At 44.6% G+C, this 17,059-nt stretch overlaps 1 protein-coding gene across 2 annotated transcripts in view; it reads left to right on the top strand.

The window, feature by feature from the left end:
* Positions 1-16,851, top strand: part of LOC116389234 (bifunctional heparan sulfate N-deacetylase/N-sulfotransferase 1) — a 39,014-nt gene extending 22,163 nt beyond the window's left edge. For both annotated transcript variants that reach the window (XM_031857766.1, XM_031857767.1), the window contains exons 2-15: positions 3,645-4,668; positions 6,053-6,535; positions 7,292-7,379; positions 7,735-7,889; positions 8,703-8,888; positions 10,010-10,138; positions 11,206-11,388; positions 11,806-11,902; positions 12,126-12,249; positions 13,058-13,232; positions 13,336-13,506; positions 14,012-14,121; positions 14,589-14,691; positions 14,795-16,851. In XM_031857766.1, coding sequence (XP_031713626.1) covers positions 4,123-4,668; positions 6,053-6,535; positions 7,292-7,379; positions 7,735-7,889; positions 8,703-8,888; positions 10,010-10,138; positions 11,206-11,388; positions 11,806-11,902; positions 12,126-12,249; positions 13,058-13,232; positions 13,336-13,506; positions 14,012-14,121; positions 14,589-14,691; positions 14,795-14,914 — 2,670 coding nt within the window. In that variant the 5' untranslated portion in view covers positions 3,645-4,122 and the 3' untranslated portion in view covers positions 14,915-16,851. The remainder of the gene's footprint in view (positions 1-3,644; positions 4,669-6,052; positions 6,536-7,291; positions 7,380-7,734; positions 7,890-8,702; positions 8,889-10,009; positions 10,139-11,205; positions 11,389-11,805; positions 11,903-12,125; positions 12,250-13,057; positions 13,233-13,335; positions 13,507-14,011; positions 14,122-14,588; positions 14,692-14,794) is intronic.
* The last annotated feature ends 208 nt before the right edge of the window (positions 16,852-17,059 follow it).

Raw genomic sequence — 17,059 nt, 5'->3', positions numbered from 1 at the left:
GGGGGGGGGGGGGGGGGGAACTGTTGGGTCCTGAGGGGCTCGAAGGGTCCAGCTCTCCCTTTTAAAAGTTTATTTGTCGAAGGGATCACCCACGGCTAGTCTGACTCTGCTCCACGGTGTTAATGTACTGACTCTCCTCACAAGCCCTGGGACACTTGGTCGTATTCACACTTTACACTTTAAAAGAAGTGCAACAGCAGTGTCGGGGGGGGGTGAACAGGACGTGTGAGGCTACATATGGCCAACGTTAGCGTTGTTTATCCAGAGAGTTGTTACAGCTGAGGACCAGGCTCCGTCCCCCTGTTGCTCATCGTCTCTCATTAATCTAGCAGCATGGTGCTGGCCTGCTTCCCATGAAGTAGAGGGAGCAGGTTTTAGTGACCACCCACCCCGAGGAAAAGCATTAGTCTGTCCTCTCGACCGTCACCTGCCATTGTTTATGCCTCCACTTCACTCTGTCACCATCTTTCAGCTGCTATAAAATAACGAGGGGACTATTTTAATTGATGTTTTCAAAGCCTTGAGATTGATGGTCGCCTCGGGGGGCAATTTCTCGCTCATTTCTCCCGCCAATCGGTTTTTTTTCTCGAGGTTTGGTAGTTGATCATCTTGTCTTTCCCCTTTGCTCGTTTCTCCCTTTCCACTCATGTTACTGCTTTTTTTTTATTTTTATTTCCTCTTATTGGTCCATCTGCCACCTCCATTTAGTCCACATGTGCGGATACTGAGCTCATATTCAGTCTGAGCTCTTTCCATCTTTGGGAATGAAAAGATTGGCTATCAGATACGCATTAGTCTCCATCTGCCGCTCCCTTTTATGCATGAGTTAAAACGCTGACTCTCTTTGGCAGACTCGGGTCTCTACGCACCTTTTGGCTGCTCTGTACCTTGCGTATGTGTCTGCTGGCTACACCTCTCATCCGCCGAACATGAAATATTCATGTTCTCGTTTCTTCCTCTACATTTTTGCATCAATTACCGCGGAGGGAGATGTTTGCGGTCGTATCTCGGCTTCTTCGGAGGTACGCATGGCACAGAGAGTAGAAGACTCATTAAGTAAGATGGTGCAGACGTTTGAGATCCATTAGCCATTATTCTCTTATGTCAGTGCTATATGCTCGTCTCCATTATAGTCTAATGTATTGTGCTCTATTTAGCTGGCCCGATCTCAAAGCTGTAGTTTCACACTCGAGGCCTTGAGCTTTCCATCTATTTGTGTCGGCGGCTCTCTTACTCCCCCTCTCAGGCTGTCACATTCTCTCTCTCCCTTCCTTCCTTCCTTCGGTTGTAGCCCTCTCGGTCTGAAGGTCGACACTGGGAGGCGGTCATCACATCAATGGGCAATAAGTGAGGTTTTCTGCGCCTCTACTATGTTTGTGGTGTGTCACCATTTAATCTGCTCTCAAGCCCTTTTCAGCAGTGTCAATAAAGTCGCGGCAGAGCTCATTGTCTCCCTGCAGACGCAGATAACACGTCTTCACTCGGGTTAATCATTAACGGAAAATAACTTAAGATTGCCTTTTTCCTCAAGACTGGAGCCTGGTGATATGTGTTTGAAATCATTATTGCATTATTGATAATGTTATTTTACTATATCAATATACAACACGTCTCATACATGTGCACAAGGGAGACTTTACTTATTCATGCTGGGATGGATTCACACCCGTTCACTGATGTGCAGGGTGCGGTAGTGGTGGGCAAAGAAATGCAGCAATGCACCAGCAAAGACCGAGAAGAAAAACGCCGGCTGTGCAATGTTAAAATATATATATATATATATATATATATATATATATATATATATATATATATGTCAAAGATGCAAACTGCGCTTTGGTAAGAAACCAAGCAATCCACAGGGAACCTTTAATTGACATATTTGATATCTTTTGGTTTTTGACTATTGGTTGAACAAAACAAGTAGTTTGGAAACGTGACATTTTATTGACCCTGGGAAATTTGATCATTTGAAGTTTTAATTTATTTCTCTATTTTCTATTTTGCCAAACTTTCTCCAAAAGACAGTAAAACTGTGAGGCCTCGGTGTTGTGTTTAAAGTCGTCTCCCCCTGTCTCCTCTTCTGCTTCACTGTTTCCAGCAGCAGCCACTTCCTGTGACTAATCATTCTTTGATATGCCACGACACAAACCCCCTCAGAAACCAACAAACAAGGCATCGTGAGGATCTTCAAGCGACCAGGGCTGTTGCTTTTTGTCTGCTCGGCTGCGATGCATTCTCTGAACGCCCACTGTTTTTTCACGGCCTCTCTTTACATTTACTCCCCGTAAAGAGGAAACTTGGACACGACTCAGAGAAAATTGTGATTTCTTCCACTGCACTCGCGGGGAGATTTAAGGCATCCTGTTAAGCTTAGCTGGGAGGCTGGAGGGGGCAGAGCTACTCGCCAGAATGCTGACCTTGACAACATTAAAGGGACACTAATATGGGCTGTATTTTTCACAAAGAAGTACTGTGTTTACATGAACGATAACTTCAGTAATCAAAGGATCGTCTAATTTATATGTATATATTTATATCTAATTCATCTAGTTTATAGGATCCATTGGGCTGAGCACAGTATGGCTACTCTTGTATTTGTAATGTTACTCTCCTTTAATTAAACTTTGTTTTTATAGTGTTACTAATAAACCCTTTGATGGCATTATCAAATCCATTTTATGTCTGATTTGTGTCTGAGTCTTGATGGGTTTTGGTGGTCACTGTTTAATGCTTTTGGGTTGAGAGGGTTGTGACTACTCTAATGTGGTATCTAGGGTTTTACAAAGGGTTGCGTGTGCACCTCGATAGCGCTCCAGCTTAATGGACGGAGCATTTCCATGCAAAGGTAATGATGCTCCGTGTCATTTCTCCAACAAGCCTCTAAATGGAGAAGTTATGTATTTGTAAGCGGCGAGTTCGCACCGTTCTCATCCCGCATTGTGTACTTTTCTCACTCGGCTTGATGGGGATTGGCTAAAGGGCCGGTGTATTATAATAGGCCTGCAGAGGGTATGGGGATGTATATTGAGTGTGGTAAGGGCTTTTCTCCCGGAGTAATGGATCCTGCTGTTACTGTCACTGTCATCCACTCCTCTGCTCTTGGATCGCTTCCCTTCCGTCAGCTTGCTTTTCTCCCTTCTTCTGCACTCCATTTTGGTCTGGATACTGTTGAGGATTTGAGGGAAATAGAAGGCGAGTGTCCCCCGTGGGTGATGGCTTCACTTGTATGCAGTCGCACAGTCCTCCTGGACTGAACCCGGGATTGGCTCGCCTCGAGGCTTTGTTGTCACTCACTTTCTGCCTATTGATTGTGTGGAGGCTGCGTGAGCAAGTGTATTTTTTATTTATTTCTGTGTGTTTATGTTTGCGCTCACAGGGGTTAGGTGTGTGTGTGTGTGTGTGTGTGTGTGTGTGTGTGTGTGTGTGTGTGTGTGTGTGGAAATTGGCAGCTCTTACTCTGTGTAGGTGATTGCAAGGACTACTTTGGAGTGAACTTTTGGAGTGTTGGCACCGGCAGTATACACGCATCTCCCACACACAGCTGAACCCACACAACAAAAGAAAGCAATATGTCGTCTGTTCTATAGGTGCTGCTGCTCTCTCAGATTTTGACATTTTCTTCTGTCCTGCTGTTTTTCTAGGTGAGGAGTTTCGATCCTAAGGGAATGGTGCTGCTGAGATGACCTGCGTGACATTGCTTTTCTCAAGAGATCATTCTCCAATCAAGAGAGCGGGGCGAAATCTAACCGGGACATGGTTGGCAGGTTCTCATGATGGACAGGTGATGGAGTCTTCCATCATCTTTCTCCACTAGTGACTCGGCCTGCCTGCCAGCCCTCCCTCTGAGGCATAAGTGTGCACCAGCAGTCCAAGGGCCCCCTATTTCTCTGCCATGGTGACATAAGCAGTGCTGCAATATGAGGGAGAGCCAACGTGAGACTGTCTCATTTCTTTCTCCAGTAGCTGCCGCAGCTGCTGCTTTAACGCCGTTTGTGTTTAGCTCGATAGCAAGGCTGACTCTGCTGTGAATAATCCCTGCTCACCGTTTTCTACCCACGCCGAGAGAGACTGTCCCCCGTGTTGCTGGGCTGGTGGGGCGGAGCGGTGTGGCGCGAGACGATGCTGGGATGCGTGACACGCCTCCGTCGGCTGGTCCGTCTCCTCCCCCTGCAGACCTCCCTCCTCCTCCTCTTCCTCTTCTGCACTGTCAGCGTCTTCATCTCTGCCTACTTCCTCTATGGCGTCAAGCGGGAGCTGGAGCCATCGGGAGGGGGCGTGTCCGGGGCCGAGGGAGCATCCGCGGACTCCGATGACCCGAGGGTCACGCCGTCCCGGCTGCTGCCGCTGCGGGGCGTCTCAGGGGGCCCAGGGGTGGATCCTGGAGGGGCCAGGACAGATCCTGTGGTTCTGGTGTTTGTGGAAAGCCAGTATTCTCAACTGGGTCAGGAGATTGTGGCCATCTTGGAGTCTGGCCGGTTCAAGTACCGGACTGAGATCTCTCCCGGTAAAGGGGACATGCCCACGTTGACGGACAAAGACAGAGGGCGTTTCACACTGGTGATTTACGAGAACATTCTCAAGTATGTTAACTTGGACGCCTGGAACCGAGAGCTGCTGGACAAATACTGTGTGGAATATGGAGTGGGCATCATTGGCTTCTTCAAGGTTAGGACAACACCACACTCCCTCTCCTCCCTCCCTCCCTCTTTCCTCTCACTCACACCTTCTGCCCTGTCCATCTGGCTCCTCCGTCTCTAAGGAGATGGGATTCACAGGGTTGGAAAGACCTGGCTGGTTCAGTATCACTCAGTCCTGTTGCACTTTGTAATCCTATGCTCTATGTATTTTTTGTTCATCTTTATTCTGCAACCTGGTCTCCTTCACTCTTCTTGCCCAGTCTCTTGTTTCTCTTTTCTTCTCTAGTTTTAGTTACTCTAAAGTGCTCTAAACCTCTTTCTTCCTCTATACCTCTTTTACCTTCTCTCTCTCCTCTCTCTCCTCTCTCTCTCCCAGTAATCCCTAGCTGAACCTGTTTGCCTAAAGGCCTGTTTTCTGGTCTTATGGTTTTGATCATCATCTGAGCCATGGAAAGAATAAGAGATGTGGAGGCATGGATGGTGGTGCCGTGATATTAGGGGTGGAGGTGAAGGTTAGAAATGAAAGCCTGGTGGGATTTACCAGCTATTGGGAGAGGAGGAAGCAGAGCAAGGGTGTGCATCCCAATGAATGGACACACAGCGCTGCTGCTCGGCTATCTGAACCGACCTGTCTGCAGTAGAGCCCAACTGGTGTCTGGATACCCGATTTTAGCATTTTACAAATCTGCATTGGAACGTGTGTTAAGAAACGAGAGATAGATAACAAGAAAATTCATTACAAATACACAAGATAATTGGGATTAACAAATATTTATGGTCATTTACACATTTTGTCACCTTTACTTTTCTACATTGGGTTTTAATAAGGTCGGAAGAAATTAAAAAAATAAACAAAATAAATGGTTGATTTTGCAGTTATAATATTTACACATACAGCAATCGGGTCTGTGGGGCCGGAGGAAAGAATATCTGATATCCAATATTGTTATTGGATTTTTCCAATATCGGTGTCTGTCAGGTTGTAGTTAATAGATGTGAACACCACACAGCGTATGTCAGCGTGTGGTGGTCCTTTATCTTACATCCACCACCACACAGGCATCGTGGTGAAGTTTCTAAGACTTCAGTAAAAGTGCAGGAGAAAGTAGGACTTGTGGAGATGTGAGAGATTTGGAGAATGACACATGAGAGAGGATAAATTTCAATGAATAATCACTGAACCCCTTAGACTTTGAATCTTAGAGGACACAGCAGGAGGTCATTCATTTTGACTGCAATCTCGGAGCACAGCAGATTGAGCATAGCAGGTAGACGCTGCCTCATGCCTTCACGTTTGAGTAGGCCTGACATTCTTCATTTCACACATGATTGGAGGAATTGGGGAATTATATCCAATACGTTTCTATCTTTATCTAATCTGTGTGACTTGTCTCCGTCTCTCTGTCGATCAGGCCAATGAAAACAGTCTGCTCAGTGCCCAGCTGAAAGGCTTCCCTCTCTTTCTGCACTCCAACTTGGGTCTGAAGGACTGCACCGTCAACCCCAAGTCCCCCCTGCTCTTTATCACTCGATCCGGGCAGCCCCTGCCAGGTCCCCTCCCCGGGGACGACTGGACCGTGTTCCAGTCCAACCACTCCACGTACGAGCCCGTGTTGCTGGCCAAGACCCAGTCGGCTGAGAGCGTCGCGTCAATGGGGCAGAACGCCGCTCTGCTCCCGTCGGTGGTGCAGGACCTGGGGCTCCACGACGGCATCCAGAGGGTCCTGTTCGGCAACAACTTGGTCTTCTGGTTGCACAAGCTGGTGTTTGTGGACGCCGTGGCCTTTCTGACGGGGAAGAGGCTCTCGCTGTCCCTGGAGCGCTACATCCTGGTGGATATAGACGACATCTTTGTGGGCAAAGAGGGCACCCGCATGAAGGTGCCTGATGTAAAGGTGAGTTTGTGCATGAGTTTGAGAGTGAAATAAAAACTTTTATCAGAATAGAAACTGAACACATTTATGTATTTTTCTTTCAACAGCTCTTTGCTAAAATATCAAAAATTGCCTCACACGTAGCATGTGGTACCCTGTGCCAGTCATACAGAAAAACCCGTCTCCCGCTCCTCTTCTCCCTTTGAAATGCATTCGTCCCAGTAGGCCGCTCAAAGCTGACAGGCCCCAATGCTCACACTGTCACAGAAGCTCCACAGCAATGAATATTTCAGGGGCCCAGAGACGTACAAAGAATGTTGAAAAGCTCCTTGTTTGCCTCCCCTCAGAGCAGAACAGACCCCCTCACATCTGGAGGCCGAGGGTGTAAGAAAAAAAAAAATATATATATATATATCTATATGGAGGAAGCATCAAGCCGCCTCACTGGCAGAGCAACAGCAAGCTTTTAGGAACAAATCACACCCTGACAAGACGAGAGAAATCAGTGAGCGAGAGAGAGGGTGTGTACTGGGTCTCCTCCAGCGTGGAGATCAAATGAAACAAACACCCGAATCAGAGGAGAGAGAAATATCAAACGGAATGAAGGAGAGGAGTGAGGCAACCGGGACTGGATGTTGGATGTGTACCGAGAGAAAATTGCGGAGTGAAATATGCATGTGGGCACGCGGGTGTTCACGCTTCCTCATTAATGCGCTCGTGCACCGGTATGAGCACAACATGTATTGACTCACTCTTGCTTTCCTCCCACTGTTTCAGGCCCTGCTGGAGACACAGAGGGAGCTGCGCACCCATGTGCCCAACTTCACCTTCAATCTGGGTTTCTCAGGGAAATTCTTTCACGCTGGTAAGACGCGGCCCGTGAAGAGAGCCTTTGCTACTGTTCATTTGAGCAGAGATGAGAACACGTACTAAACCAAAGAGATAACACCTCTGTTTTGATTCACAATGTTTTAATTTCTCTGCTCCACTTCTTCTCCTTCATGTCCTGACTTTATTTCTTCTGCTATTAATCTCCCACATGCTGCTCGCTAATATTTGAACTTCTCCCTCTGCCCCTCTGACTTTCATTTCCTCCCTGATCCCATTTCACCTCTGCCTCCTCTTTCATTGTCCATTTTTTTTACCTCCTCCATTTCCTCATCTCCCCTTGTTTTTCTGTTAACCTCCTCCCTCCTTTACACTCTCTCTGTCACGTCCAGGATCCGATGAGGAGGACCTGGGAGACGACCTGCTGCTTTCCTACGTGAAGGAGTTTTGGTGGTTCCCTCACATGTGGAGCCACATGCAGCCCCATCTATTCCACAACCAGTCCGTGCTGGCCGAGCAGATGTTGCTCAACAAGAAATTTGCCATGGTGAGTCACGGGGGGGGGGGGGCAAAGGTCAGATCACAGCTTTGGGTGAGCGCCTGATCAGAGCTGTACTTGCATATCTCATCTTCCTTGTTCAAATAGCGGTCTATAGCAAGCTGGTAATGCTTTTTACAAGCTATATTCTGTAGGATTTGAGTCCTGGTTGATGATACCTGTGGTTACAGAGGTAACAGCAAGTTTAATACTACAGTAAACACTACTACGTTGTTGGGAAGAGCAACGGGTGTATCTGTTCGCTGTGCAGCCAAACAAAGTCACGTTGTTAATATTAAAATATTTCCAACTGCTATCGGATTTCGTGCTGCACACAACAGTAGGTTAGCTTGCTCAGGTTGGAGAGGTGCAGTCTAACTGTGGCGGATCCTTCTTGTTCCATTTCGTCCTTGTAAAAATACAAATGGACAGAGAGGGGATGAAAATGAGATTGGCATTTTGTTCACACTTCGTTTTGCCAGAATTAGCATCAGCAACGACCGAAAGAGAGCGAACAGTAAACGGTGTGAAAATGATGGTTTTCCTGTGAATCCCTCCTGTGAATGAAGGCTGAATCCAGCGTGGGAGTGGTGGACTCCACCACCACCAATACGAACTACTATATATAGAGAGAATCACTGAATGTTAAAGCATTAAATGGCTATTGCGGGAAATATGCTGATTGATTTGTGGGGGGTGGGGTTTGATTTCATGAAAATCTTCAGGATTATATTCTAGCTTTCATATGTTGGGAACATGATGGGTTGCCCTTTTTCATTCTCTCTTTTTCTTGCCTCCCAACTCTCACTCTTCAACCTCTAGGAGCATGGGATCCCCACCAACATGGGTTATGCGGTGGCGCCCCACCACTCTGGCGTCTACCCTGTCCACATGCAGCTGTACGACGCCTGGAAGAAGGTGTGGGGCATTAAGGTGACCAGCACAGAGGAATACCCACACCTGAAGCCTGCCCGCTTCCGCCGAGGTTTCATCCACAGCGGCATTAGCGTAAGACCACTTCTCATCCACATCGAGCATCCATGAGGCCTCATTATCTTGTTACCTCTGGCCCGTTGTTTTCCCTCCACTTCTCTTCTCAACGTCCATTATTTTTTCAGCTAATAATCCCTTTCAGGGTTCTCTTTCTCCATCAACATATGCTATCCTTCATTCATTAATTATCTCGCCGTCTCTACCGCCTCCAGTTCTTTTGTACTTATTCGTCGCTCATGACCAGCGGCTACTCTCCATCCTGCAGTTTTCCATCATCCTCCTTTCTATTCCGCCTGTGCTTTCCTTAAGTGCTGTCCCACAAAGATACTGAGCAGAATCTTATTGTCATGTATGGTATATCTCTGAGGCAATCTCATTAGTCTTAGCTGGGCTGCTGCATTCTTCTACTAAGTAAGAGATAATAGTGTAGGAAAGTCGAGTGAACCTGTCCGAGTAGTGCTGCCCAGCAGGCCTCAGCACCACCACATAGCATAGCAAATGTCTGCACACAACCAATCACTAAAATGTCACCCACCCCCCCAAAGAAAACTGCACCCCATGCAACTTCACAGTGCCAGCCGGTGCTGAATAATATACTCACGAGAGCAGAATTAAAGTTGAATAGATAACATTCAAGAGGTTCAAAAAAAAAGGAAGACATCTTATCTATGTCTTTCTGCAGTTGACCTTCAGCGCTGATAGGAAACGGTGCAGCCTCGATCCAGTTCCTTTGTAGCGTTGGCATTCAGTCAGCCTGTGTGGTCTCAGAGCTCTACAACCGTCCTTCAGATAGCGCCGCAGTCTGAATGGACAGTCTCCACTGCTTACTGATGATTGATATTCAGTTCCCCTGACACTCCAAACTGTAAACGCATTTCCATGAATTTCCATATAGACTCGGAGTGAATAAGGGGTTTGCTTTGGCTAGATGAGCTGCATAATATGAATGTTATTGAGAGCAAACAATGTGTGGGGTAACCGCCTGGAGTCCTGACAGCGCCGCTCTCAGCGGAGGGCTGATGGTGTTTGTGTGTATTTGTGTGGATGCATTTCTTTGCGATTTCCTTCATCAATGTGTGTGTGAGTGACTTCTTTTTTTTTTTTGTCCTTTTGGTGACTTTGTGTTTATTTCACAGGTGCTGCCCAGGCAGACATGTGGTCTTTTCACACACACCATCTTCTATAAAGACTACCCAGGCAGTCCGAATGAACTGGACAAGCTCATCAATGGAGGAGAACTCTTCCTCACTGTTTTGCTGAACCCTGTGAGTCCAAGTATACATCCACAAGCCACCGCTTTTGTCTTGCACACTTGGAAACCCATTTAACTGGCGGTGCAAATTGAAATCTAAATGAGGGACAGGACAATGACTCGGCAGTGAGTCATGCAGTGACGTCTGCGTCGTGCTTTCTGTTTTTTACACTACTGTGAAAGCCACAAAAGTCACCCTGAATAGTCTGCAGATAATTTTATTCTTCTCAATTACTCTTTAAAACTAAACCATGTTCAAACTTTGAATAAGCACCCTTTGTTTAAATAATTTCACTATTGTTTGGTCTTTCCCTTACATCAATTTCGCCCCGGCTTTATCTTGAAGTACATTTGTATGAGCGTGAAAGGGAAGCAATTACTCTTGTGTTTTTAGTGGCCTGTCAGTGACACTGCCTCAGTTAAAAGAGGGGTTCTTGATTTTCTTAAAACAATAGTTTGATATGAGAATTGCAACAGGAAAGCAATTTCATCATCAGTGATAAACGATATCCACAGATCTCTGAATACAATGTCCATATGAGCACCAAACATTGTTATCTTAACGTTTAGCAGGTGTGCTGTCCTTATTCTGATGACAATTAGACAAATCAGTCATATTTAGGTGGGCAAGTAACAATTTATCTGTGTCATTATCTATTAATCTGCTTAGTATTTTCTTGATAAATCCGTTCAGTTTACGCTGTCATAACAGCAAAAAATATGAAATACGATTGCCTTGATCTCATTACGACACCTTCAATTACTTGTTAATTCGAACCAACTGTAAAAATTCAAATATAATATATAGATATGATAAATATATGATATTTGTCAGATATGGGATACAATATATGGGATACAATTCTCCCATTTTAGAAGCCAGAACAATTAAAAGTTTGACATTTTGACAAATCAATTAATCGACTAACTGTTTCAGCTTTAGCTAAGTTGACATATCACACATTACTGATAATGTGCCGTTGAAACAATTCATACCACCCACCCCCAATTTATAGCATATTGAGTTTGCCTTCATCCACATTTAATAAGTCCTCCTCTGCTTGTTCCTTCCCGTCACAGATCAGTATCTTCATGACCCATCTGTCCAACTATGGGAATGATCGCCTCGGCCTGTACACCTTCAAAAGCCTGGTGATGTTCCTCCAGACGTGGACCAACCTGAAGATGCAGACCCTGCCACCTGTTCAGCTGGCTCAGAAGTACTTCAGCCTTTTCCCCTCCGAGAGAGATCCACTCTGGCAGGTGATGGCGATATCATGTATTTATATATTTATTGCATATTAAATTTGCACCCAGTAGTCATCTTTTTTTTGACAGCTTTCAGTTGAATGCTGCAATAGTGACACAAAATAGCAGACGACGGTACTGTATAAAACACATTGTATCCCCTAAAATATGTCATTAAACAGTAATGGCTTCAATCCTTTGAAATAATGGCTTTGCTAATGAGTAATACATTGTTTTATGGATGGATGGAGAGCAATGTCGTTACTCATCGTAGCATATTTTATTAAAATGCATCTCATTTGTTAACTGTAGTGCCCGGCGAACAAAGATTAACCTACTTTCCCTTGTATTGTAGAATTGAGGTATTTGTTAGAACTTTTGTAGAAACCACACTTAAAACAAAACGATTGTTTATCTCTATTGTGGCTACAGGATCCTTGCGAGGACAAAAGGCACAAGGACATCTGGTCCAAAGAGAAAACATGTGACCGCTTCCCCAAACTGCTCGTCATCGGGCCTCAGAAGACAGGTGAGAAACGGTGCTTCAACACCACCTACAGGAGGAATCTGGAAATGATTAAAATAGAAGTTCATCGTTCCGTTGGAAGCAGAAGTCGGGTCATGTTCAGAGTGGTTTGAATGCTGCTGTTGTTTACACTGTGTGTTCATCTTATCATGGGATGTACACTCCCTTAAACCCTTTTCCTCTTTACTTCTCCTCTTTGTCACTTGCTCTTTCTTTCTCCTCTCAGGGACGACAGCGCTCTACCTGTTTCTTGGCATGCACCCTGACCTGACCAGTAACTACCCGAGCAAGGAGACCTTTGAAGAGATCCAGTTCTTCAATGGGCACAACTACCACAGAGGCATCGACTGGTAAGAAACCGCACAGACTTTTGTGACGTAGCAGTGCAGCTACCAAACACATTTAATTAACTTCAGGATTTGAAGTGCATTATTTCCTTTGATTTTGGGTGTTTACTTGTTTTTGACATTACATTTGTTGAGTTCAATTTAGATGTTAGGTTTGTGAGCACAGACTTGTTGTGGCTTGAGGGAGTAAAACTCGGTGGCAAAGTACAGATGCGATAGTAAAACTTCAAATATACAGGAAACTTCTGAATATTTAATCTGTAGGAATGCAGGTGACATCAAGTTAAAAAACATGAAAGAACAGTTGAAAAAAACATTCGATTGAATTCTGACTTTCTCATTAAATTTCCAACCCCAAGGTGGTAGAGGTGTTTCTGTTTAATGCAAATGAAATCAAGAAGCGAAATGCAAATGATGCCAACACCCCACTCAACAACAAATACACTCATTAGTGGAATTCCTGAGAGCAAGACCAGCCGCACAAACAACACCTATTTAGTTAAACCTTCCCTGTTTTGAGTTTCCTGTAGGTTTAATTGATGTGAAACCTGCATCAACGAGAAGCTTCATGCAGCACAGCAAAAAGAGTCCAACACAAAATTCACTTGGCAGGCTTGATATTTATGTGAGCGGGCAGCCCAAATGTTAACGTCGTAAGTGCTGCTCGATGGGGTTTTTTCTTTATACGAGGTGACAAGCTGTTGTACGTGGCCGATCACCCACGTAGCGTATAGAGAAATTATTCTAAATTGGACCGGATCAACTACGGCTGCTTGTAATACTTAGTGTGTTTGTGTTTGCTGTGCGTTAGGTATATGGAGTACTTCCCCCTGCCCTCCAACACAAGTTCAGACTACTACTTTGAGAAGAGTGCCAACTACTTTGACTCTGAGGTGGCTGCTCAGAGGGCTGCAGCCCTCCTACCCAAAGCCAAAATCGTCACCATCCTCATCAACCCAGCGGACAGAGCTTACTCTTGGTACCAGGTCTGTCACAGGCAACCCTGAACTAACAACACGAGCACCTTTTAAACAAAAACCACCGTAGTATAAATCGATTTATTTTGCTCACTTCTCTGTCTGCCCACAGCACCAAAGAGCCCACGATGACCCGGTGGCGTTGAAGTACTCCTTCCACGACGTCATCACCGCAAGCCACGACGCTCCGGTCAAACTACGGGTCCTCCAGAATCGCTGTCTGGTGCCAGGCTGGTACGCCATCCACCTGGAGCGCTGGCTCAACTTCTACCACTCCAGCCAGGTACCGTGGGTGTGTTCATGCACGTAGTGGTGGGCAGCGTGCAGTTACAAGCCACGTTGGCTTAAGTCGGGATGTGAAAACGTTCCCCTCTGTGTAAATCAAACTTCATGGGTGGCTAGCAGGTATTTTGTTTCCTGAAAGGTTTGAGGTAAAAGAGGCTTGTTGACTCTTTTTGCACAGTTCTTACGGGCAGTGTGTTAAATCTTCTGTACCATGAGGGAAGAAAAACAAGCTTTTGTTGCCCCAGAATTATAAAATGTATCTGTGGTCATTCCTGTTACAACATAAGCTGTAGTAGCCTCATCTATTAGCAGATAATGTAATGCAGACTTTAGGTTTTCAGGTAGCTATTGTGGTACAAGAAAGAACATTTGTATTTTTCAACAAGGAACATTTTGGAATTGATAAAATGATTGCAGTAATGATGATGTTCCACAGCCGTTAACATACACGACAGTCCTGCTCCTGTTCTGACGTTTAGTTGCGGTTTGTGTGTCTCACTCAGTTGTTAGTCTTGGATGGACAGATGCTGAAGACTGAGCCGGCTTCAATCATGGATAAAATCCAGAAGTATCTGGCCCTGGTCAACGTCATCAACTACCACAAGATCCTAGCGTGAGTATCGTCTTTCACTTTAAATCACTTGCAGAGTAATTTCATCAACTGCCATGCTTACAAATTAATTCACAGATTGATTTATAGCTTTAGACTCAAACACAGATTACATTTAGTTGTCATTTGTCACTTTTCAACACATGTGTAAGGTTCCAAACAAGTTAAGTTAAGTGCAAATGAAATAAAGCAGATAAGTAAGACTTCATTTTATTCATCTGGCAGAAATCAGGTCTTACTATAGAGCATTTTTTAGACTTTGGGTAAAGATGCCGACCATGGACCGCATCATCCCCATTTCCTGTCATCCTTCTACTGGTGCTGTTTAGTAACATTCCCAAAAATGACTTAATATTGTGGTGTTGTTTTTTGACGTAACTATAGGGAGGTTTTGATTGGTAACAGTAGATTTGAACTCTAAATGAAGTACTCTGTAGTTCACTATTCTTTTATGCATGTATTATGTACAGGTTCGACCCCAAGAAAGGGTTCTGGTGTCAGCTGCTGGAGGGAGGGAAGACCAAGTGTTTGGGGAAGAGTAAAGGGCGCAGGTACCCCGACATGAACCCTGAGGTATGAGACTTTTGCTCTAAGAAATACACTTTACCAGCTGTTACTATTTAACCTTTCACTTTGTTTTAGAGGTGATTTCATCTTATCTCCTTGTCTCCTTCAGTCGCAGGGCTTGCTCAGGGAGTACTATAGGGATCACAACATTGAGCTGTCCAAGCTGCTCTACAGGATGGGTCAGCCGCTGCCCAGCTGGCTCAGAGAAGAGCTGGTCCACACCAGGTAGCAGCACCACGGGGGGAGACCACAGCTCCACACACTGAACTTCACCCTGCTGGGGTGGCCTGAAATGTTGAAGATCCCAACTAGTTTTGAAAGGGACTGATATATATATATCGACAATTGAAGATGGGATGCCCAACCAGAACTCAAAACTTAATTGTGATCTTCCCAAATGAGCAGGACAGCAGTGGATGATGAGCAAGACGAGAGCGTAGTAGTTGCTTTGAGCAGCTGTTAGCGCTCCGCTCTCTCCCTGAGCTTCCAGATGCTGTTACTCCCCTGCAGGACAAACCAGGACCACGGATGTCCTAGTGATGGCCTCCGCTGTGTCCTGCAGAAGAAGCAAAGGCTCAGTGGTGCATAGGAGAAACCTTCAGTCAGTGTTTGATAATCACATCCCTGCTCTCCTTAATCAAACATCTCTTCTTCGCATGGACTTCATCTTGAAAATCAAAGGAAGGAAAAAAACAAAAAAAAAAAAACCAGTCTGAAGCTTGAGCAGTCTTCACGGTTTCAGCTCTGGAAAAACCGGTGGAAAAGATGAACACAACGTCACCTGTGTCTACAGGGAAGAGTTGTTGTGTTTGGAGCACATGAAAACAGGCAACTTAACATTGACTTAAATGGATGACAGCCTGATTGACAGAGAGACAATGGTGGCAAATACCTTTTGACATAAGTGTTTATAAGTGTTTGTATGAGAGGAGAATGAGACATCTGGAGTCTTGACTCAGGCTGCATGTTGTAGCCTTACTCCATAGGCCTTGGTAGTTATTGCATTTACAAGTGCCAGGACAGAATCTTCATTGAAATATTACCACGTGGACTTTTGAGGGTTCCTTTTATTTTATTTTTTTTAAAGTTATGTTTTCTTTACTTTCCTCAGATTTTTGTTTTTAACGTGTTGTTTTGCTGACGGCAATGCATTATTGTAGAATGTACCAAAACTAAACCATTTTAGCTCAGTTATCTCCAATAGGCCAGATGTACAGAAGACGGGTTTGTTAAACTGTTCGGCCTCCTGTGTAGTCGCTTCAGACCATTGAATTGGCTCGAGCAGGAGCAGTAGGATATATGTTGAAAGCACAATATTTAAGGTACTCAAGAAAACATCGCTTCTGAACATACAGGTTACTGGAAAGCACACTAACAAAGATGGATCCTACCACAGTCTGTGAAGAAGATCATAAGCTAGCTACTATATGTTTAACTACACATTGTGGTCAGAGAGATTCAGATAGTGTACAGAACAAGATTAGGCATTTCAAATCTGTTTTCTGCTTTGGATTCTTTTTGTCAGAACTGTATATTTTATTTCATTTCATTTATTAGATCATTTTAAGTTTGGGGGCGGGGGGGAGGGAAGCTGTCTCTGGGAAACACGTTAAAAGTTGCCAGGCAGAACAACAGTATGCCCATTGAGACCATACGGACGTTTGGTTGTCGGTTAAGGTGTTACCACTGCAACTAGATGTCAAGCATAGATAACAAAAAGCTGCTCTTATTGCAATAGTTTTGTACAATGTTCTGATGTGATATCAATGCACATGTTGGTCCTTTCATTTCCCGACTTTGTAATGTACATAATACGCAACCCTCGGTAGACCTAAATTATTGAATGTGTTTGGGTTTACACTCTCCATCAGCCCATTCCCATAGTGTGAAATGTCAGTGCCGTGCTGAGGGGGAGTTTGGATCACTTCATCGTGTAGAGGTGTGTCGCTGAGATTGTTTCCTCTTGTTCCTCTCACTGCCAACTATTGTACACAGGTACTGAGTCTCTGCATATAAAGTATTAAGTGATAACGCATAACAGCAATGATGGTACTAATCTCCTGGACTGTATGATAAAGATTTGTAATTGTTGTCAATTTTTACATTGTAACTAATATTGTCGGTGCTTTTTAATTTGCAAATAAAACACCACTGTATTTTTCAATAGTTTGATCTGTTTTCCCTTCATTTCTCAGTTGAGTTCAGACACGTTTAATATCAACATACTTTAAGTTAATTATGCATTAAATTCAGTGCAAGCAGGATGAAGGTATCTGCTGTAATGTACAGTGGGTATGGAAAGTATTCAGACCCCTTTAAATTTTTCACTTTGTTTCATTGCAGCCATTTGCTAAAATCAAAAAAGTTCATTTTA

Source organism: Anarrhichthys ocellatus, unplaced genomic scaffold, assembly GCF_004355925.1.
Source record: "Anarrhichthys ocellatus isolate YVR2014 unplaced genomic scaffold, GSC_Weel_1.0 scaffold19, whole genome shotgun sequence".
NCBI classification, from domain to species: Eukaryota; Metazoa; Chordata; class Actinopteri; order Perciformes; family Anarhichadidae; genus Anarrhichthys; species Anarrhichthys ocellatus.
The sequence above is the reverse complement of the archived record's forward strand: the minus strand, read 5'-3'. Positions and strand labels throughout refer to the sequence as shown.